We start from the raw sequence: 23,938 nt of genomic DNA, 5'->3' as shown, positions 1-23,938 counted from the left end.
GAAGAGATCAATACAACTGAAGTAAACTGATTTATAATCAATACTTTCTTTTTCTATATTGTACTAGCTTGTGCCCTCCCATTGTAAGCTCTCTCCAGTAGGGACCATGTCACTTGCTTAGCACAGTTCACTTAACACCTATCCATGGTGATAAAAGTAGTCTTAACTCTATACTTGACATTCCCTTTTGCCCCCCCGCCCAATTCCTCTCTCAAGAACAATTTTCCATTGAAGCAAATGGGGAATGAAACATACTCAACAAAGACACAGAGAAGAATGGCTTCTAGACATCAAAAGTGGCTCACTGACAAGGTATGCAGGAGGAAGAATGTTCTCTTTTGGTAATTAGTTTTCCGGGAAAGCTCAGATCAAATAGAACAGTTGCTTTCCAAAAAGGTTGATTTTATCCAATTTGTTCACTGAATCACAAGAGAACAAATGACTTTTTTAAAAGGTCACAGAGCAAATCAGTTGCTTTTGGTGGAATTTGAACTGGGAGCCCCTTGGGTACAAATCCTTTCCTTTACACATTATATCACAAGAGAGTATGTGGAAATTAACACTTTAATCCTTTCCCGAAACCTAAAATGTCACCTCTGCACTGTCCTAGACATTGACAATAAGCCACCTGTGTGCACAAGCTGCTGACCAACTTTACTGAATCCATGGATTTACTAGAGGCCTTGTTGTGTGAACAATTTTAAGAGACATTTGTAATTCTGACATTACTACTGGAATTGTGAAGGTCCCAGGTTTCTTGTGCAATGATATTTTTGCATAAAATATCTTGAACACAAAATGTAAGACATACCTGGGGTGTTCCTAATCTTTCAATCAGAGGAACAAGATGGAGCGGAGCATATTTTGATTCTAGTCTTTTCATTTTAGCATCAAGTCTTTCACCCTCTGAAAGGGGAAAAAAAAACCCTCACATTATCCTTTAAAGTTAGATGATTTTACTTCAAAAACAATGAAAACTGCAATACAGAAATTCGTGCTTTTATTAGAGTTTACTTTTGTCACATAGTTGTGTGTGTAAATTATTCCTTTGATTGATACTTCATTTCAAATGGCTTGCTTTTTCTTCAGTATACATTTGATACATAGTATCCATTAAAGGGTTTATTCCTCTAACAAAATTACATTATACATTCAAGTATAAAGAAACTAACTATACAGTAAAAACTAGTACTGAGGCTATTTGTTATTAACTAGTTTCTTCCCCTCAAAATAAAATAAAGCACGTATGTTATCTCTAGCATATTTTGACCTCCATACATACTAAGCCAATTAAAATCACCTTTACCACATACAAGATATTGCCCCCAGAGATTGCTGTTATATTGAAGGTAGAGCTTTATGTATTGAAAAGTTAAAAAAAACCTCACCGTTGAGTGGATGAATAAAATATACAAAAGATCTGCTTATTCTGATGGCTGCCTACAGGGACCTGAGTAACTGCAATAAATATGATAAGGCTCTTTTGCTTTGTTATTTATGTGAATCCTATGAGCAGAGGCCTAGACAGATCTGCTGCTTCTGGCACTGGGGCAGAGTTAAGAAAAGAGACCCCCCCCCAAAAAAAAACCCCAGAAAAAACAAAGAAAGGAATGCGAAAGGAGGAAATGGAAGAACAGAGGACACCTACCCTCCATCAGTCAGGAAGGGGAGAAGAGAAGATAGACTTCAAGGAACAAATCCTGCAAGGTACTGAGTAGGGATGTAAGCAACTAGTTGACTATCCGATAAGCACTTCCCTCGACTAGTCACTTCCCTCCCCTTTGCTGTCTCCATCAGAGGCAGCAAGGGGAAGGAGCAGGAGCCAGTGCTGGGAGGAGATGGCTTAAAAGTTGGTTCTCCCCCAGAGCTGTCTCCGAGGGGGCATGGGAGGCAGGGGGTAGAGGGGCCCAGGCGTGGGCCAGGAATCAGCTTATTCCTGGCGTATGCCCAATCCTAGGATGCTGCATCTCTGCTTTTTAAATGTATTAAGGGCTGGCAGGCTCTTAATACATTTAAAGGTCTGATAGGCAGCGGGGGAGACTTGGCGTGAGCCAGGAATCAGCTCTCCCAGCTTGCACCAGGACCCTCCACTGCGCCTCTGCTTTTAAAATGTATTAAGAGCTTGCCGACTCTTAATACATTTGAAAGGCAGAGCCTCAGCGGGGTTGGCTACCAGAGCCAGGAGCTAACCCTGCTGCAGCTCCTCCACTTATTGATTCATTGACTAGTCAATGGAAATTCCACTGAGTAGCTGATTAAATTAAATTTAACATCCCTAGTACTGAGCACAGGTGTTCCAAATTCAGCAAAGCATTTAAGCATATGAAAAGTCTGTCTCAACTATGCCTGTAGTTAAGTGCTTTGCTGTATTAGACACAGTGTTCAGCAACTTACCAGATGCAGCGCTAAAACTCCCTAATCCAAAGTTTATTTTGCACACCTACTAGTCACGGCTGAAACGAAGGATGGGGCCTCATAGCAAGGCCAGAATCCTCCAACCTCATCCCCAACTGGGGATGAGGCAACAATGGGTGCTGCACAGATCATTCTTCAAACCCAACCCAGAAAGCCTTGGTTAACAGGCTTCGGCCTCCTGTGTACTGTACAATTTTCAGATGCTCATGAATTTGCTGTTGTTGCAAATGAATAGCATTTGTGTAAAGCAAGTTTCAGAATGACGAATGCACCAACCAGAAAGCAGCATGGAGGTCATGCTGCTGGAGAACGGATGCTCATCCAGCCCATACCTTTGACATGAACCCTTGGCAATATATTCTGGAATGGTGCAGCATGCAACAGGTCACACACTTCTTCTAGTGACTAGAAAAGAAAAAAAGAGAGGAATAAGAAGCATTTAGGAGTTAAAAAAACAACATGTCAAGGGCACTAATCTGCCTCTAGAACCATGCTGACATTCTAGAATGTTTCCTCAGCTCCCGTCCTCTGGCATCCCTTCTGTACTTACGCTACATGGATGACATCTTGATCATATGGACCCATGGAAATGAGACCCTTGAACTCCAGAGATTTCAACCATTTCCACCCCACTATCAACCTAATACCAGTCCACACAAGAGATCCACTTCCTTGACATTACAGTACATATAAATGAGGCTCTCATAAACACTACTTTATACCGAAAACACTGCTATTCCTACCTACATGCCTCTAGCTTCCATCCAGGACACATCACATGATCCATTCACTACAATCAAGCCGTAAGATACAACAGGATCTGCTCCAGTCCCACAGGTAGAGACAAACACCTACAAGATCTTTATCAGGTGTTCTTAAAACCGGGGAAGTGAGGAAACAGACTGACAGAACCAGACAAGGACCCAGAAGTCACCTACTTCAAGGCAGGCCCAAAAAGGAAAACAACAGATCACGACCTACAGCCCCCAGCTTAAACCCCTCCAGCACATCATTGACAATCTACAACCTATCCTGGAAAATGACCCCTCACTCTCACAGAGTTTAGGGAGACAGGCCGATCCTTGACTACAGACAGCCCCCCAACCTGAAGCAAATACTTAACAGCAGCTACACACCACACCACAAATACACACACCTAGGAATCTACCTCAGCAACAAACCCTGTTGCCAACTCTGTCCACATATCTATGTGACATCATCACAGGACCTAACCACGTAAGGCACAACATCAGGGGCTCATACAACTGCACATCCTCTAACATGATCATAGAACACTAGAACTGGAAGGGGCCTCGAGGTTATCAAGTCCAATCCCCTGCCCTCACAGCAGGACCAAACAGTGCCTACATCAGTATTTCTCAACCAAACTGAAATTTGGAGAAAACCGAATTTTTGTTTTAAGTTTTATAGCGCTTTATTATTTTTGTACTTTTTACACCCAAAAATTTCATCACCCGTCTGGCCACAATTAAGTTGTTTAAACAAATGTGTTGCAATGGTAGAATTTTTTTTTTAATCTGAAAACTGTAGGTACTGGGGGTACTTAAAAATATTTGTAAGGGGCACTTTATAAAAAAAAAAAAAAAAAAAAAAAAAGGTTGAGAAACACTGGCCTAGATCATCTCTGACAGATGTCTCTCCAATCTGCTCTTAAATATGTCCAATGATAGAGATTCTACAACCTCCCCAGGCAATTTACTCCAGTGTTTAACCACCCTGACCGGAAGCTTTTTCTAATGTCTGAAGTAAACCTCCCTTGCTGCAATTTACGACCATTGCTTCTTGTCCTATATATTCCATCAAGTACCAGCAATGCCCCTCTGCCATGTACATTGGCCAAACCAGACAGTCTCTGAGACAAAGGATTAAAGGACACAAATCAGACATCAAAAATGGAAACACACAGAAACCTTTAGGGGAACATTTTAACCTTCCTGGTCACTCAATAATGGATTTAAAAGTAGGCATTCTCTACAAAGGAATTTCACTACCCAATTACAGAGGGAGACTACTGAACTGGAATTCATTTACAAGTTCAACACCATCAACTTGGGGTTGAATAAAGATATTAACTGGTTAACGTACTACAAAGCCAATTTCCTCCACTTCTAATATTCACATTTACACATCAAAAGCTATGAATGGAACACATCTAGCCTGGCTCAATTAGCACCCTACAATTGACAGGTTACTGCTTTTGCTTTTACATATACCCTGGATTCTGTTATTTCCACTCCAACTCACCTGATGAAGTGCATTTTACCCATGAAAGATCATGATCCTATATATCTGTTAGTCTGAGAGGTGCCACTGTTTTTACAGTTACAGACTAACACGGCTACCCTGAGACTTTATAACAAATAGTGGCTAAGGCAATAGGGCACCAAGCACCTATCATTAGAGCAAAAGAACGGTGCTTTTGGCTCTCTTTTCACAGAAATACTTAGCAGCATTTTGACTTTTGCAGATTACTTTGGATTTACTCCCACGTAGAACTGGCAGTTTTTAAAGGACAAAGGCTATTTATTGAAAAGACTAATGCAGAATGATGAATTTCTATGTTCAAGTGGTAGACAGATCCTGTGTAGATGTATAAAAAGGTGAATGAAGCAGCAAATCCTGTTTTTATGTTTACCAGCACTGTTCCCATAACCCATTATCACCAAGAAATGTCTCCCAGAAAGTCAGTCTCAGATCCAGGAGGCTAATGCTCGGGTCCCAATGTGGAACCATTTCAAATCTTTAAAATATAAGGAATAAAAAAAAAAAATTGTTTCACAAATACTTAAAAAAAAATCCATTAATCTGGATGTTTTCTTCTGGAAATCCCGGTACATTCTCAGGCTACGTCTAGACTGCAAGCCTCTTTTGAAAAAGAGCATCTAGACTACAACCAGTACTTGCTTTTTCGAAAGAGACCACCCAGGCAGTCTGGATGCTCTCTTTCGAAAAAGCACCATTTGCATTACATAGCGCCTTTTTTCGAAAAAGCACTTTCGAAAAAAGGTGTTATTCCTCGTAAAACGAGGTTTTCCACGGTCGAAAAAACTGCCACGGTCTTTTGATTTACTTTTGAAAGAACGCAGCAGCAGTCTAGACGCAGGGGAAGTTTTTTCGAAAAAATCCTGTAGTCTAGACACACCCTCAGTGTATAAAACAGCCAAAATCAGAAGCTGAGATAAGAGCTAGACTCATCTGGCACCTCTTAAGATCGAAATAGCATATTTTCATTTTTATATGTGATTGACATTAATAGTTTTAGCAACCCCCAATGAGCATCAAGGATTTTATGTTCCATGACTTATTTCAGTCAAACACAAGGATCCACCCCTTTTCCAAGGAAATTAAATTATTTTCCAAGTAAAATTATCTAAAGGTCAATCGAATTAGATGCTTTTGTATTAGGAGGAGAAGGAAGAGGAGCCCATGGTACTACTGGGCACTGTACAGACAGAGGTAAGAGGCAATCCCTGACCAAAGGTTTACAATCTAAGAAAGATAAAATAGATGACGGTTAGGGTACTGGGACACTAGAGGGTCATCACGTACACTTTGTGGCTTCCGTATGCTAACTACATTGCCCACACCAGGGGCACTCTGGATCTCTCCCACTCTCCCTCTGTAAAGAAGAAGTAGGAGGGGAACCATAAGAGAACTGAGACAATGGAGGACAGTGTCTGAAAACTAACGAGGCAGGAGGGCTGTTTCCATTTTTCCTGCCATCCTGGCTTTCCTATAGACAAACAATGATCAGAGTAGCTACTCCTATTATTGAATCTGACATGGATGATTTACTGAACAACCCAAAAATCAAAAGAAAGAGTTTATGGCCTAGAGACATCTAACAACCAAGGTATTTCTGACAGGTACTTACAATTAAATGTAAGTCTGTGACTTTATTATAAGGCATCATTAGCAACAATTTCTGACAAACATTTTGGATACACCTGGTGTTAGAGCAACTTCCTAAGGACTTACCAGACTCTGCTCAATGAGTAGACAGAAGAGCACAGCGTTTCCCACTTCCCGCAAATTCTGGAAACACACAGTTTTCAGTTCTGCATATTCAACAATGTCCTTCAGCTGATGGTGGAAAAATTCCAGGATACCTGAGATTTTTTTTATATATATAAAAAGAAGAAGGGTGAAAACATTTGAGAAATAAAGACTAATTAATCCAGTAGCTACCATGTGCACATCTATTAACTTACTGAAATCTGCTGATACAAAATCTGGTTAAATGGATAAAATCATATAGATCACACCTATTTTTCCCCTTTACAAAAACAGTAGACAGTGGGATGAGATGGAGAGTGGAACAAGAAGGAAAAGTTGCTGTAGAACTCAAGTTCCTCACTAGCTCACTAAGGATGAATATAATTGTATGGCCTTGTACAACATTTTTTTTTTTACACAAGATTTAGCAGCAGCCCCTATTAATGGGAATTAAAATCATGTTGCTAAATCTTTGATCATCATATCAAAACGTTAACTATGGTACTTGGCTAGAAATGAGGGATGAGTCATATTTTGTTCCTTTGAAGACAAATGAGATGGGCCCAGGAACAAGACTCTTCGCATGCACTCTGATATGCCATTGATCTGCCTTGAGTAACTAGTCAGAAAGTGGCGTGCATACACAATATGCCCTCTGCAAGAAACAGAAGTCATGATTTATCCAATGATTGCCTCTGTATGTACATTATTGAGAAATTACAGCATCAAGTCCAGATAAAATAAATGCAAATATAGAATTAAGAATCTTTTAAAGATCAGAATACAGCCAGTCAACTTTGCTGATTGCTATATCTAGCTGCCTTCCCTGAGCAAGTCGGGCATATGATCTGTTTTTAGTAACAATTAACCATAACCTTACATGGTGCCTTACTAGGACAGATGTACACAGTCACTGTCCCAAAGAGCAAGGCAACAGATGGAGGGGGGAAACGTTACAAAAATGACATCAACTTTTTATGCTAATGAATGCTACAAATTCTAATCGTTTTAAAAACGGAGTCATGCAGGAGGACAGGAGTAAATCCTTGTATGCGAGCAGACAGCAACAGTGGAAACATGGTGAATGAATGGACTTCAAGAAGGAGAGTGAGAACATTCAAGCAGAGAAAGAGGGTGTAAGGAGTAGAGGGAACGTTGTGAGACACATGGCAGGAAACAGAAGTTAAAACAAGAAGAAAAGAGTGGGTGGGAAGGGGAAAATATCTAGATGAGCTATAAACTGGGGAAGTTGGAAGAGGTAACTGCGGAGTTATTAGACTTTTGTAAGGCATTTAATTGAGCATCCCTTGGCATTCTGATTTAAAAATGAACATCCACAGTTTCACCAAAACGCACTTTAAATCGATTAAAAACTGGTTAACTGAATCGTCACAAAAGTAGTTGTCAATGAGAGATCATCACTGAATGGGGAGTTTTCTAATGGGGTTCATCAGGGATTGTCCTAGAAAGTAGATATGAAATCAGTGCTGACAGAATTCGTGGATGGACAGATTAATAGGTTGGTAAATAATGACAAAGATTGGGCAGTCGTGGATGGACAGATTAATAGGTTGGTAAATAATGACAAAGATTGGGCAGTCATGTGGTGTGTTCTGGATCACTTGGAAACCTGGGATCATTCACACAACATGCATTTTAGTACAGCCTAATGCAAAGTCATACATCCAAACACATCAAATGGTAGCCATGACTACAAAAGGGGAGTGGGCAGTACTGGGGACAACACATGGGACTATATCCTGGAAGGCAAGGATTTGGGATTGTAGTAGTCAAGCAATTGAGGATGAGCTCCAGTGCAATGCATCTTATATTTAATTTGATTTTGTCTGACTTTTAACACCCAGCCATTAGCTGTTGTTATACAGGCAGTCCCCGGGTTACGTACAAGATAGGGACTGTAGGTTTGTTCTTAAGTTGAATCTGTATGTAAGTCGGAACTGGCATCAGCCGCTGCTGAAACTGATCAGTTTCAACAGCGGCTGAATCTGGACGCCAGTTCTGACTTACATACAGATTCAACTTAAGAAACCCAGGCGTCCCCAAGTCAGCTGCTGCTGAAACTGATCAGCAGCTGATTCCAGGAAGCCCAGGGCAGAGCAACTCTGCCTCGGGCTTCCTGTAGTCAGCCCCTGGTCAGTTTCAGCAGCGGCTGACTTGGGGATGCCTGGGGCAGAGCAGCTGGGGTGCTGCTGGGTTGCTCCAGTAGCGCCACTCCTCGGGGCTACTGGAGCAACCCAGCAGCACCCCAGCTGCTCTGCCCCAGGCGTCCTAATTCAGCCACTGCTGAAACTGACCAGCAGCGGCTGGATCAGGACGCCTGGGGCAGAGCAGCTGGGGTGCTGCCGAGTTGGTACAGTAGCGTCGAGGAGCGGCGCTGCGGGACCAACCCAGCAGCGCCCCAGCTGCTCTACCCCAGGCATAGGCAAGAAAAGCCTGGTCTGCTGGTGGGGGAGGGGGGCACTAGCTGCACCCCCCCCCCCAGCAGACCAGGGAGATGCGGGTGGTGGGACCGCCCGCATCCTCCACGGCTTTGCTCTGTCTCCCTGGTCTGCAGGGAGATGGGGAGCAAAGCCTTGGAGCACACCTGCAGCGGGACAGCCCAGGTGCGCCAGGGCTGTCCTGCTGCGGGCGTGCTCCGCGGCTTTGCTCCGTGTCTCCCTGGTCTGCTGGAGGGGTCTCCGTGTCTCCCTGGTCTGCTCCCTGGTCTGCTGGAGCAGCTTTTCTCACCCCGGAGGACGGGGGCGGTGGGACTGCAGCGCATCTGGGCGTCCCGCCGCTCCAGTCTTCCAGGGCGAGAAAAGCCCCGTTCATAACTGCGGATCCGACATAAGTTGGATCCGCGTAACTCGGGGACTGCCTGTACCCTTTTCCACTAGATTAAAGAGCCCTTTAGTACTTGGTATTTTTCTTCCCACCAAGTAACTTACTTACCATTAACAAATTCCTTTGATCTTCATTTGATAAGGTTTATATTTTGTATAATATAAAATACTCTATATTGTATATCCACACAAATAACAGAGCTCTGTCCAGCCACTCTCTGGAAAAAAGAATCTGCTTCCTTTTAATAGCCCCAATCTCCATAACGGGTATACGGTTAAAGGAGTGTGTGCTATAACAAGGCCTTCCTTTAATAAACAAACATTTAGCTGGTTCTCATTTCACATGCTGCTATCCTTCACCTGCACTTGCACTTACGGTTTAAGAACGGCATGATACCTATTTTGGTTTATTCCAATAAACAATCCACCTGAAGCAAATGAGACACCAAAAAGTTTTTGTTGAACATATTGCTAGTGTTCTGTTTCATACAATGCTTAATAATATCTCCCTGAAAGCCTATTACAGTAGACTTCCGAAAATCCGGCACCTTTTGGACCTAGGTGGTACCGGATTATCAGATTTGCCGGAGAATCGGGAGGTCTAGTACAGCTGCATAGCGTAACAGCTGGCCAGGACACAATCTCCCTCCTTCTCCCCTCCCTGTCTCCTCTGTGCTGTAACCTGATCCTCCTCTCTCTCCCCTCCCCTTTCCCCTTCGCTGAAGCAAAACACTCTTCTCCATACTGTAACAGGATCCCATTCCCCCCCAACCTTATGCTCCTCATGTAACCAGAGGTTACAGCCAGCACGTGTGCTGAGCCGCAGGCTTTTTAATCAGCTGGTCAGGAGCGCTTGGCATTTTGATGCCAGAGTATCGGGAGTGCTGAACAGTTGGATGCCGGACTATTGGAGTTTTACTGTACATTGTTTTGCTAAACAGTGAGCTTGTTTTTAATCCATGCTCTGGATCTACAATTTAGAGTGACCACATTTTCCCAAGCACCAGAAATTTGCTGCTTTTCCCAAAAAAAGGTTTAGTCCTAGATTTTTATATATATATAAAAACCGGAGACAGAGAAAGGTCAGCAGGATGAGCGAGGGCAAGGACAACCTCCAACTCTCCTGTCGCACACTGCCACTCTGCTCTCTCATCACAATCCCTGCCAAGGGACTTCCCCAAGAACTACCACACATACTTACCTATGGCAGCCCTCCTCAGCCCTGATACAGACTCATCCTGCCTCTGGCAAGGTCGACGAATTCAAAACCTTGTTTGATTCAAACTAGGTTGAGGCTTTGTAAAATTAATTATAATATTTGTGCTAATGCAATTTTAGATGAAAGCTCCTTATGAATCAAGTTATACATGCCAGAAGATAGAATGAGGGTGGTTATCAAATGCCACTACTGTTTCCCCCCCATGCAATCACCACCTTACACAGAGGGTGAACAAATACAGCTTTCACTATACAAGTCAGACATCATGGAACCACTAAGCAATAAACGATAATATATGCTTGAGATCAGACCAAAGTATCTTCAAGCTTTGACTAGAGCTACACCAACCTTTGTCTACATCTGACTAGGGATGTAAGCGGCTAGTTGACTATCTGATAAGCATAAGCATAAGCTTCTGATAGAGGCAGCAAGGGTATGTCTACACTACAAAGTTAATTCAAACTAACAGACGTTAGTTCGAATTAACTTTGATAGGCGCTACACATACAAACCGATAGTTCGAACTTAATTCGAACTAGCGGAGCGCTTAATTCGAACTAGGTAAATCTCATTCTACGAGGACTAACGCCTAGTTCGAATTAAGCAGTTCGAATTAAGGGCTGTGTGGCCACTTAATTCGAACTAGTGGGAGGCTAGCCCTCCCCAGCTTTCCCTGGTGGCCACTCTGGGCACCACCAGGGAAACTCGTCTGCCCCCCTCCTGGCCCCGGAGCCCTTAAAGGGGCACGGGCTGGCTACGGTGCCCGTGCCAGGTGCAAGCCTGCCAGCACCCAGCCAGCAGACCCTGCACCTGGCACGGCTCGAGCCAGCCACCCGCTGCCACCCAGCCCTCCGCCTCTTCCCGGGACCAGGCTGGCGGCTCCCGGGAGCCTGCCCAGGTCCGCAAGAGGCCGGTGCCCGCCTGGTCTAGTGCAGACATCGTGGACCTCATCGAGGTTTGGGGGGGAAGCCTCCAACGTCCACGACCTCTGCACTAGGCACAGGAAAGTGGCCGTCTAGGGCAGGATAGCTGCCAGCCTGGCCACCCAGTAGCAGGTTGGCATGAAAATCAGGGTGGTCCAGTGAGACCCCCGACCCTGAGCTTAGAATGGCCATACTGGGTCAGACCAAAGGCGCATCTAGCCAAGTAGCCTGTCTGCCGACAGTGGCCAACGCTAGGGACCCTGGAGGGGATGGACCGAAACAATGACCAAGCCATTTGTCTCGTGCCATCCATCTCCAGCCTTCCACAAACAGAGGCCAGGGACACCATTTCTACCCCCTGGCTAATAGCACTCCATGGACCCAACCTCCATGACTTTATCTAACTTCTCTTTAAACTCTGTTCTAGTTCTAGCCTTCACAGCCTCCTGCAGCAAGGAGTTCCACAGGTTGATTATTTGCTTTGTGAAGAAGAACTTTCTGTTATTAGTTTGAAGCCTGCTACCCATTCATTTCATTTGGTATCCTCTAGTCCTTCTATTATGGGAACTAATGAAGAACTTTTCTTTATGCATCCTCTCCACACCACTCATGCTTTTATAGACCTCTATCATATCCCCCCTCAGTCTCCTCTTTTCTAAGCTGAGAAGTCCCAGTCTCTTTAGCCTCTCTTCATATGGGACCTGTTCCAAACCCCTGATCATTTTAGTTGCCCTCCCCTCTCCCACCCTCTCTCTTCCCCTTTCCCACCTCCTTTTTCCAGTCTCCCTGAGTTTTGTTAAATAGAGTTTCTATTTTTGAACACACGTGTCCTTTATTTTGTACATCAGGAAAGGGGGGCTAGGAAGGGGTAAGTGGAAGGAGGTGAGGAAGGAATGGGGTACGCCCCCCCGATGGGGAGGACTGGGCTGGCTCAGCGGGCTTCTGGGGGTGGAAGCTCTCCTGCAGCCCCCCAATTGCCTCCTCTCCCCAGATGGCAGCCTGCAGCAAGTGCAGCCGGTCTGATGGCCGAGTGCTGTGATGTGCCGAGTGTGGGCACTCAGGGCACTCCAAGCCAGGACTGCTTTGCAAGCGGGGCACCCCGAGAACTGTCTGTCCGGGGTGGGGGTCGGGTCCCTTTAAGCACAGCCCTCGGCTAGCCTGAGACAGCAGCTCCACGCTCTAAGTCCTAATCTGATGCCCTGCCGGCACTGCTTCCGGCCATCCTTAACCTCGGTTCAGGGTCCACTCAATGTGGACATGCTAGTTCGAATTAGCAAAATGCTAATTCGAACTAGATTTTAGGTTTAGATGCACTAAAGGGGGGAGAGCAGGAGCTAGTGTTGGGGGGGAGCCAGCTTAAAAGCCAGTTTCCCTCAGCACTGTCTCCATGGGGGGAAGGGGAGGCAGAGGCGCCATGGGGGAAATGGCGCAAGCAGGGATGGAAGCAGTTCTGCTCACTCCAGCTTCGGCCCCCAAGACTCTTACTACATTTCAAAGGTTGAAGTGCCATAGTACGAACATGGGGCAAGTGGTGACTGCTTGAGTCCCGCTCACCCCATGCTCCCTGCGGTGCCCCTGCCTTGGGGGAGGATACAGGAGACTGCTGCAAAGCCTTAGCTGCCATGAATAGGGGCTGGTTCCGAAGCAGCCTTTGTTTGCAGCAGCCAGCCTTATCCACCAGGAACAGAGGCTGCTCCGGCAGCAGCCCCTGTTCGCGGCAGCCAAGGCTGTCTGAGGACAGGGGCTGCTGGACTCAGTGCAAGCTGGGACCAAGCAGTCCCAGCTTGCACTGGCGGCTCTTGCTACGTTTAAAATGCAGAGCCACAACATGAGTGACTCCCAGAGCGGACTCAAGCCGGCTCCTGGAGCTACCTCCGCTGCAGCTCTGCAGAGCAGTCCTATTGACTAATTGTAAAGTTGATACAAACTGTATCAACTATACGATTAGTTATGTAACCACCATTTAATATCCTTGCATCTGACCATATCATAAGAAGCACATATGTTGCTTTTGTGACAGATAAGCAATACAGCAAAAGAAGCAGGAAACCTTTCTAGGAGCCTTTACAATAAGTCAAATCACCAAAGAGTCCTTATTTCTTTGTCTGCAGCATTCCTTCTCTCCACTGTTATTTGTTAACATAAATGCAGTAGGTGCATCTGTAAGTTATTAAATGAACTGAATATGTACAATCCCCAAGATAAATAAACTTAGGGTTTTTTCCCAGGCTAACTATAATTTTAATTAAATCCTTTCATTTGTACAAGGCTGAAGTAGTAAGGAAATATTTAATGTTATTCATAAATATAACCTCTGCAGCTGACTTACACTGCTCTCATCAGAAACAAAGCTTGTTCGATATAGAATGTATTTCGTAAATGCAGAGGATTAACAAAGGATTAGGCCCCATCTCTGCTTCCTAAATCCTAACTCAAAAGAGGTCACATGGCAGATGTGACATTCCAGTGATGTGGTCTGGCTTTCTAAATTAATTAGCACTTGAATTAAGTCAACATAGGCAATTTAAAACTGCGTAGGTTTCTCCATTTAAGACTACCTTTCCTTTTCTATGAAACTATCCTAGTTCATATCTAAAAGCTCTGATCAATTATGTCCCAAAGGTCTAAAAACACAAAATTTGCTACATAAGTTTAAAGTACAGACTAATGACATTTATTCTTTCAAAGAACTGAACCAGGCTCTGTGATTTTATGCAGAGTGACTGCTGGGTTATTATTATGAAATGAAATCTCTGCTAATGCTTCTTATAAAATGCCTCCTAAGAAGCAAGGTACTATGGCTTAACCTTTAATTTTATGTTCTCTCTCAGAACTTTTAATACAAACTATGGCCTGACCACGCGAAGAAACACACACACACGTATAACTTTGTACTTTGAGTCCCACTGACTTCAGTTGGATTATATTCAGTCCATAAGGTTAAGCACATGTATTTGTTTTTGAACCATCAGGACCTACATGCATTACGCCCACTGGTTATTGTATTCACTGAGCAAAAATTATGCTTTTTTATCTTTTGTATCTTGTAGACTATTTATTGCCTAGCCAAGGTCATTCTGTGTTTTATGTGATGAAAATGCTGTTTCAATTTCAGCCTCATTTTCTGACAAAGAATTAGAATATTTCCCCTCACCCAGGAAGTACAGTATAGAGATTTGAAGGCCATTTCCAAAGCAATCAGCTTTCAAAATACCTCACTGAAATTCTTTCTGCAATGAAATTTCGAACACTAAACACTTGAGAGTAGAGAAAGCTTCATTTTGCTATCAGACCTTTCTAAGTAGCCTTCCCTTCCTTCTTCCCAACCGCAATAGTTCCCTGCTTTCTCCTGCCTACCTTCGATATACATCCCCTCCCCGGTACGCTCTTATGATAGCAGTTTTCAAGTACCTAAAAGGGTGTCATAAGAAGAATGGCGATACTGGGTCAGACCAAAGGTCCATCTAGCCCAGTGTCACAGGGAGGAGGCGGGGAAAACTGTTCTCCTTGGCCTCTGATGATAAGACAAGAAGCAAGGGGCTTAAATTGCAGCAAGAGAGGTTTAGGTTGGACATTAGGAAAAACTTCCTACCTGTCAGGGTGGTTAAACACTGGAATAAATTGCCTAGGAAGGTTGTAGAGTCTCCATCACTGGAGATATTTAAGAGCAGGTCGGATAGACATCTATCAGGGATTATCTAAACCGTGCTTGGTCCTCCCATGAGGACAGGGGACTGGACCTCTTGAGGTCCCTTCCAGTTCTAGGATTCTATACATGTCCTTTGTGAACTACTGCCTCCTTGCAAACCCCCTCCCCAAAGGAGAATCTCCAGAGTAACCTATAACATACTTTCTTCCTGTCTAACTTCAGCTGGCTTCCAGTGAGCTTCCTCCTCACAGAGCTCCTACTTCCACTGCCTTCATTTTATTAAAAAGGCCCAAAGAACCAGTTGCTATCAAAGCCCTTTTGCTATATCCTGGAACTCCAGTTCATGTGCACTCTGAGCACTTTCTTTTTTGCCAAGAGGCAAATCCCCAAATTTCTGTGGGAGAGATTTCACCTGGGGTAAAACATTCCCACATATTTTAGAGGATAAAAATGGTTTCAGCTTGGTTCAGTACTTCTTTGGGGTCATATGTTGTCCTATGCCAGTTTTTGCCTCCCTGACTCCATTTTCATACACATTTTCAAACTTTAGGTCACAAGATTTGACCTACTTAAAAAAAATACTCCAGTGTAGTCCCCAGGGTAGTAATTTAATTTATGAAATAATTCAACACAGCTATCTATCCCCCTCTCTCAGTTTATATTTTGATAGTCTCTGTCTCCCTGCCCTCCTTTCTTTGAATCTTCCCCTCTGCTAGCTCTCCAGTAGTAGCACAAATAGATCTATTACCACAGCAGTACTGACATAAGCAAGATTTTTCTGATTCCCAAGGACATTTTAGTATGTCAGGGACTAGATGATCAAAAACAACGGTAGTCATCTTCAAACAATAGAAGAAATTAGTAACAGAAAAGTAAATAAATAGGGGACAATTATATTTCCAGGATGACAAACAGATAAATAAAATGCACTTAAATATTTACAGGACAGTGTTCCTTGAAGTACTTGAGCTGCTGCAGTCTCCCCCTCACCCCCCTCCCTTCCCAAACCTCCCGCTTCAGTTTAATGTAGTTATAAAAATATTTCTCTAAAATACAAGATGAGTAAATTGCACACCACTTAAGGACTGTTTCTATGGCAACGAAATCTTTGGTAAGGAATGCCTTTTGAACTCAGCTGTCCCTATGTCCATGCTCTGTTCTTTTTAGTCATTAAAATCCTCAAGAACAGACATGATTGGAATTGCTCAGGTCCCATAGAATTAATGGAGTCCAATAAAACATTCATAATGAAAACCCTGAGCTGTGTCATGTAATTAGGGGCTTACTAAGTGTGCTCCGATAGAGAATGATGGCTATTCGAATGCAGACGAGAACAGGGAAATAGATTCAGTACATTAAGCCAGCTCAGATCCTTATGCATTAAAGCTTTGGATCAGAGCAGTAGCTTTGGTCTTTGTGGCTAGCAGCTGAGACAATGAGAGTGATGTATGAATGAGTTTGTACCAGAGAACTAAAATAGCAACTGAATATCTTCAGTGGGGCCCATTGCTTGTAACTATTATAGCTGCCCACAGGGCTCAACAAATAATGTAATCTGCTTGCGCGTGGCAAGTAGATTACAACCCGGAAGAGCCGGCGCAGAGCAATCTGTGCATGAGTAGAGCGCAGAACCGCGCAGTTGGCAAGCGGGGCTCACCGCTGCTTGGTGAGCCCTGGCTGCCCATTTGTTTAAAGTACTTGTGCTGAGTGCTGGTGTGTGGGTGATCAGGATGGCACAGAAGGGAGAGGACAGAGCAGTGACTATATAGCACGACATGCATCCCTCCCCTCTCAATCTGCTGGGTTGGACCTGTGCAGGACAGAGAGAGGAAGAAGAGCTGTTTTACAGGCTGGAGAGGAATGGCAACTGTCTGCAACATTTTCTCCCCACAGACAACAACACTGGTTCCCCCTTGTCACACTAAGATTTCCACTCACTTCACCAGCCACAAACAGAAGGGCTGGGGTAATAGCCAACAGAGATCATCAAAGTCTGGTTCTAGAGGAAGCAAAGTCTGGTGAAAGAGTCGCGTAGGGAGTAAGGTGGACTTCCTTAGTCTCCACACAGGTTTTCTATTGGGTTTCTTGTATCACACCTATCACCTGTCCTTTCCGAGCATCACCCTGTAGCACACTAAGGCCACATCTATACTTATCTGTGGATCGGTGCTCTGAAGATTGATCTTCTGGCATTCAATTTAGCAGGTCTAGTCAGGGGTGGGGAACTTTAAGTGCGGGGGCTGGATGCAACCCCCGGCTTGCCTGGATCCAGCCCCCGAGGCTTGGCCCCACCACAGCATTGGGAAGCGCACACTGGCACTCCAGATGTCCTGCTGCCCCACAATGGGGCTGGAGCACACAAAATCTACTAGGCTGTGTCCCCCTAGGCTCTGGTGTGAGAGGTGAATGTGGGACATGTCTTTTCCTCAGTCATGGGCCATGTCGGTGAGGATAGATTTTGGTTTTTTGTTTTGGTTATTTTTTGTGTGTGGTCCCCGACTGATTTTCCTGTGGGTCAGTGGCCTCCGACCCAGAAAAGGTTCTCCACCCTCGCACTAAATCGAACAATGAGGGCCCCCCGTTGGCACCAGTCCACCTGCTCCTCCTGAGGAGTAAAGGAAGTCGATGGGAGTGTTTCTCCCATCAACCTCCTGCTGAGGCGACGGTACCAAAGATTGAATCAAGGTACGTTGACTTGTGCTATTCAATTAACATTACTGGAGTTGTGTATCTTGATTTGAGCTTCCTGGTAAGTAAAGACGTGGCCTTAGAGACATAACTATCATCTGCTATTCAAGGTTTCTCCTTCTCTGCCCCCAAAGAGAAGATGACATGTTATTTTTTCTAAATATTCACTATGCTATGTTTTTTTTATTATTGATGACCAGGTTAAAGAAACACACATAGCACTTGGAACGTGCTGAGGTTTGAGAAAGTTTAGCTCCATAAGAAGTCAGCGGTCTTCTATGCAAATGAGCTTTACTTTTGCTCTAAAAAAAGTCCTCAGAGGAGTCCTGAGCAGATTTATCCAAGGATCCCAGGTCACTTCTTTCCTGATGTTCATTCCCCAGGGCAGGAGGGACCCTCTACCCCCCTAAGAATCTTCTGAAGGAACCTCACCAAGGTGAAATTCATCTTCCTAATCCTTATGCAGGCTTTCCCCACAGAATGGCCTCCGTGACTCTATGTATGGCAGCACTTATTGTTTATTCCTAGTGCAACAATATGGTTTTTCTATGGCCATATTGGAAGGCCTGAAGCCTTCCTCTGCAGCCAGATTGAAGAGCAGCAGCCATTAGCTGTAAAGCTTGGAGTCACATACTCACATTCTATCTAAATTGCATTACAGTAGTGTCACACCAGGCTGTTAAGAAGGAGACCCTGTCTTAATGGCACCCAGTATCACCAGATAAAGAAATAGATCTTAAAATGGGTAAAGAAAACTTAGTGAACATTTCAACTGGCAAGAAACTGTTTATCAATAGCTGAGGTTATGGAATTTTCATTCTTTGATGATGTCCTCACTTTCCTATTGTCTGTATGATCTCTGTCTGATTTTTAATTGTTTCTGTCGGCTGTATAATTAATTTTGCTAGGTGTAAATCAACTAAGGTGGCGGGGTCTGATTGGTTAGGTCAGAGTTTCTCAACCTTAGGGGGTCGAGTGCCTACCCTTAAGGGTACTCAAGAGAAGTCTGGGGGGGGGGGGGAATACATCAACACAACTGAAATTTGGAGAAAACTGATTTTTTAAAAAGTTTTACAGCGCTTTATTATTTTTGTACTCTTTACACCTGTAAAAGCAGGCTCTTTTCTGGCCAGGCCTTATGCGCATAGCCTTCCTAGCCCAAAGATTACCTTCCCCTCAAACCAAAAATCCTGCACTATGTGACTTAAGATCAGTAAAAAGCAGAAGTAAAAAACCAGACAGGTAAGGGTCATGCAAAGCTCGGGCCGGCCAAGAGCCATCTCACCTCCTCCACTTCCCCCTCAGTCCTGTCACTAGACAGACAGAATCTGCTATGCTTATCACAGCGAAGCGTGGGAAAGCTCTTGCTCTCTATAAAACAGCTTCCCCTCCTGCATCCAGTTGAGGGTTCCCAAAAATTTGGGAGGCAGAACACGAGCCAGGTTCCAAAGGCTGATCACCTGAGGTCCTCCTCCCGCTCACCAAATCAACTGAATCTTCCGCAAAGCGTAATGAATAACGAATATGCTACTGTCTCTGTTGTCCCTTGTTTTTTAGATAAGTGTGAGTACTGCTGTCTGATGTTAGTTAGAGGTTTGTTAAATAATAGTGTTAAGGAGTAAGTTAGTTAGAGGGTTGTGAATAGTACTGTTAGGAGTTAGATAGATGTTAGACCTTATGAGTGAAATTAATGTAAATATAACTGTTAAAAATCCCTGGGTTGTTGTTGATAATTACTGGGACTTGGAAAAACCTCAGGGTATTTTCCTCTATTACACTGCATTCTGTTTACTGTTCCTGTTAATAGTTATTTGGCGCCCACGCCTGTAAACACTGTTAAATAGTTATAGTTAAAAGCATTTTAATATAAGTTAAAAGACATTCAGTACAGGGTTGCCTGTTTCTGCACCTCTCCAGGGCTGGCCACATTCCCGAACCTTCCACTTTATATCAAAAACACCCAAGAATTTCATCGCAGCCCAGATACAATTAAGTTGTTTAAACAAATGTGTTGCAATGTCAGAAAATGTTTGTGTGTGTATGAAAACTGTAGGTACTGGGGGTACTTACAATTTTTTAAGGGGTACTTTATAAAAGAAGGTTGGGAAAAACTGGGTTAGGTAATTCTGTTACAGTATGTTACGATTGGTTAGTAAAATTATACTAAAATAATTGGTTAAGGAATAGCTAAAGCAGGACTCTAGGTTGGATATAAAGAGAAACTATTTCACCAGGAGGATGGTGAAGCACTGGAATGGGTTACCTAGGGAGGTGGTGGAATCTCCATCCCTAGAGGTTTTTAAGTCCCTGCTTGACAAAGCCCTGGCTGGGATTATTTAGTTGGAACTGGTCCTGCTTTTAGCAGGGGGTTGGACTCAATGACCTTCTGTGGTCTCTTCCTAGGATTCTATGACTCAGGTTTCACTATATAAACTGGGGCCCAAAAGGAAATTCTTTGGGAACCAACTCCAGGACACAGTTCCAAGATCAGAGCTGCTAGATCTCAACTCTGTACCAGTGACACTGTGCTGAAACTAGAGTCCTCCAGATGGATTGATCCTGACAGACCATCTAGACACGGTCATCTGTCTCATTGGGAACAGTGAGCATGGTATGTCTGGCGTGTTCATCTCTTTTTGATGACTGTTAATAGAGACTAAGTAGGATATTACTGTGCAAGGCTCTTTCACTGGTAAAAGACCCTGCAAACCCACAGAGGTAAGGTTACACCTAAGCCTGAAGAAGGGTAAGGGTGGGTGCCTACAATGGAAAGGTTACACCTGAGCCTTAGGAATGGGGGAGTATGGGTGCCCCTACAGTGTGTGAGTATTTTGTGCGGGTAACACTAGTCCAGGCACAAAGGACAGCTCAACTCTTCAAAATCTGTATAGTGGTTAATTGATATGACTCATCCATTTATATGCTCCAGAGAGATACACAGGAAGGGAACACTTTGCAAATCCTTGATTTGGTTCAGCCTTTTCAATGAGTCAAATATGCTGTGGGGAGCAAAATCATTCCAGTTTCATAAACCTAACACAGGAAAAATAAAAGAATGCTCAAAAGTTGGGGAGCAAATAGAAGGATTCATTTGTGTGGTTAGAAGCTGTGGAAGACGGATGTCTAGGGATAAGAAAGCCATTTCAAAACTGGCATTAATAGTATGATAAGTACTCATTAGCAATTAATTTTCTCTTTTGTAGCATTCAGTATCCAAAGTAGATTGCTCTCTGGATGCAACTGACTCATTAAATGGCTAAGATGCCCGGAGCAGATCTTAAACTTAATTATGCTGCAGAACTATATCCCAGTTTGCACTCACTCACTCTTCCAATGATTGTCTAATACAGTGTACAAAACTAGTATCTGAGATTGCCTGGCAGGGAATTCTAGCAAACATGAAAGGTAAACCTACCTGGAGAGCCATATTCATGTCTAGGTAATCTACAGATTTTAGGCATCACTTCCATCAATGTCTTCACATACTGAAGAATCGTGCCCTGCAACTGAGGGAAGACAGACATGAAAAATCATATTGTTGTTGCTGAACAATGACATTTATACAACTCATTTTACATATGAATTGAATACGCTCTAAAGTCGTGTGTTTCTTAACTCTGCATACCCTATAGTCCAACCTATAATGTTTTTGATTTTAGAGAAACAGATTTAAAAAAAAATACTATTGTTATAGCTTCATGACAGGCTTTTTTTTAAAGTACAGCATTCTATCAAACACTTTGAGTGACTATCACTTACCATTTCACAGTTTTTGACCAAAAACCCCAAACAAATCATGAAGAACAACTGAATTGGGTGAAAGTACATAACACCGATCCTGCTAGTGATCCTGATCCTTACGTACATACATAATTCTATTCATGCATGTAATTCCACTGACCTTTCCTGTGACTATTCATGTATATGAGGGTTTGCAGGTTCAGGGCCTAAACATCCAGGCTGTACAAATGTGTTAAAATGCAACTGGTCATAGGTACCAAAGATAAACATGACACTTCCCTAACACATTTTTTCCCTTCACTGTATTGCTAATTTTTTACTTAGAAAAGGCATCCAAAAAAATGTTGTTTGATTCTATGACCAAATGATGAGAGGACTTCATATCTGAGCACACTATAAACAAATGTGCATTATTAACCAATTAATCACTCTCAGTGTATGTTACAGTGGCAATAGCACAATAGCCAATGCTGACAAACAAATCTCATCTAGGAAGCAAAGTCTCAAAACATATATGAAAATTAGATTATTCATTCATTTATTTATTTATTAGGGTTGCAAATCAAACAAGTTAGGAAATGCCAGAATTAAAGATACCCCATGAACATTAATTTGGACCCCCTGGTGCATATGTACTGTGGTGCTGTCTTTAATTACATTAGCACATAGCCATTCAGTACTCAGCTCTCTCCTCCCATCCAACCCCACATCCCAGCTTGTCACTTAATATCTCTTCTTGGATATCTTCTCAGCCTAATTTGGCCAAAACCAAACTTTTCCATCTTTCCCTCCAAAGTTTCTCCACTTACCCACTCTCCATAGCTGTCAACATCACCAATTTGGTGGTTCTTCTGGGGTCCCACCCCCCTTCTCTTGCCCAACACCCTCAAGGCCATAACCTGAATCTCACTGTTTCTTCTTCCTCCACATCTCTGAGATCTATCCTTTTCTTTCCACCACCACAGCCAAATCCCTCATTCAGGCTCTCAGCAACGGGAAGGACGGTTCAGTGGTTATAACACCAGCCGTGGAGGACTTGGGCACAATTCCTGGCTTCGACACAGAATTCTGTTGTGACCTTCAGCAGCCACTTAACCCCACTTTGTGGATGGGGGAGCTAAAGAGAGGCTAATAGCACTTCCCTACCTCACAGGGGTTTTGTGAGAATAAATATATTAAAGACTATGAAACACTTTGAGAGGTAATGATGAAAAGCACTCCACTGGGGTGTAAAAGTATTCTCTCCCACCTTGCTTAGTGCAACATTTTCTACTTTGCCCCGGCCATCCAAACAAAATGCAGCCACGAATATCATCTTTTGTACGTGACCAGATCATATCACTCCCCTCATCAAAACTTTCCTTCTGCTACTGCATCAGGTTTAAAGCTTCTGATCTTCAAAAGCCTATCCCACCCTATTTGGAGATGTGGTTGCTATGTGGTTAAGGCATTCACCTACACTGATGAAAGCCATGGGTTTGAGTCTCATACAGAAAAGCCACGTCCAGTTCACCCAGCCACAAAATGGGTAACTGATCCATAGGATTGGGATAGTCAAAGGCAGTCAACGTGATGGTGGCCACATCACTTCCCTGTATGCCACTGACTTTGAAACTGACATGTCTCAACTGTGTTAGCCCAATAAGTCATTGGCTCAGGGGAACTTTGACCCTACTTATCCTCCCGTGATGAAAACCGGCATATCCTAACTCCCGGTCTTCAGTCTTGTCTGCTTGCCTGTGAACTTCCCACACATTTCTTCTATGTGTCCCTCACTTACTGGTGTGACCTGTCTGAGCTCAACCACAGCAACCTGCTTTTTTCACGTTTAAGTCCCTCTTAGAGATCCATCACTAACATGCTGCCTTCAGTGAATCAAGCTGACATGTCAAGACACATTTTTGACCTTTCCCCTAACTTCTGTCTGTCCTTTGCAAGGTCCTCTCAGCAGGTATCATCCCTGCTTAATCACGAGTTCGTGTTTCACATTTTGGGAAGATATTATAAGTGACTAATAGGAGAAATAAAATGTTAATTATGAGGACAGAGTCTTAATAATACAATTACCTACTGGACTGGTTACAGTTGACATTTATCAGAGGAGCAGAAAGGGTGAGTGAGATCAAGACCTTTTTTTAAGTTTAAAAATCCCCCCCATGCATTCAGAAACTTCTGTAAACAAAATGCCAATCTGCCAAATTTCTACTTGGGGGGCTCCCCGCTATCACTTTACTGCACTCAAGCATTGCATGAAAAATTGGAGAACAAAAATCCTATCAATGAATTAGCCAAATAAATGCAAAACAAACTAAATAAGAGTTCTTCTAAAAACATTTCCTCCTTTCCTTTCCCCTCTCTCTCTTTTTTTTTTTTTACATCCTATATCAATCCCTTGCCTATTTCCAATTGCTCCAATAAAATCAATAGGTTATTTTAGGTTGTG

The 23,938-nt window shown here is 43.4% G+C and overlaps 1 protein-coding gene across 3 annotated transcripts in view; it reads right to left on the bottom strand.

The window, feature by feature from the left end:
- Positions 1-23,938, bottom strand: part of CYFIP1 (cytoplasmic FMR1 interacting protein 1) — a 122,272-nt gene that overhangs the window by 3,746 nt on the left and 94,588 nt on the right. For all 3 annotated transcript variants that reach the window (XM_075916231.2, XM_075916234.2, XM_075916221.2), the window contains exons 25-28: positions 21,170-21,260; positions 6,415-6,545; positions 2,748-2,820; positions 812-906 (exon numbers count right to left, since the gene is read on the bottom strand). In XM_075916231.2, coding sequence (XP_075772346.1) covers positions 812-906; positions 2,748-2,820; positions 6,415-6,545; positions 21,170-21,260 — 390 coding nt within the window. The remainder of the gene's footprint in view (positions 1-811; positions 907-2,747; positions 2,821-6,414; positions 6,546-21,169; positions 21,261-23,938) is intronic.

This window comes from Pelodiscus sinensis, chromosome 1 (assembly GCF_052426305.1).
Source record: "Pelodiscus sinensis isolate ZL-2025 chromosome 1, ASM5242630v1, whole genome shotgun sequence".
In the NCBI taxonomy this organism is placed as follows: Eukaryota; Metazoa; Chordata; order Testudines; family Trionychidae; genus Pelodiscus; species Pelodiscus sinensis.
Note: the sequence above shows the minus strand (reverse complement) of the source record. Positions and strands in the feature narration are given on the sequence as shown.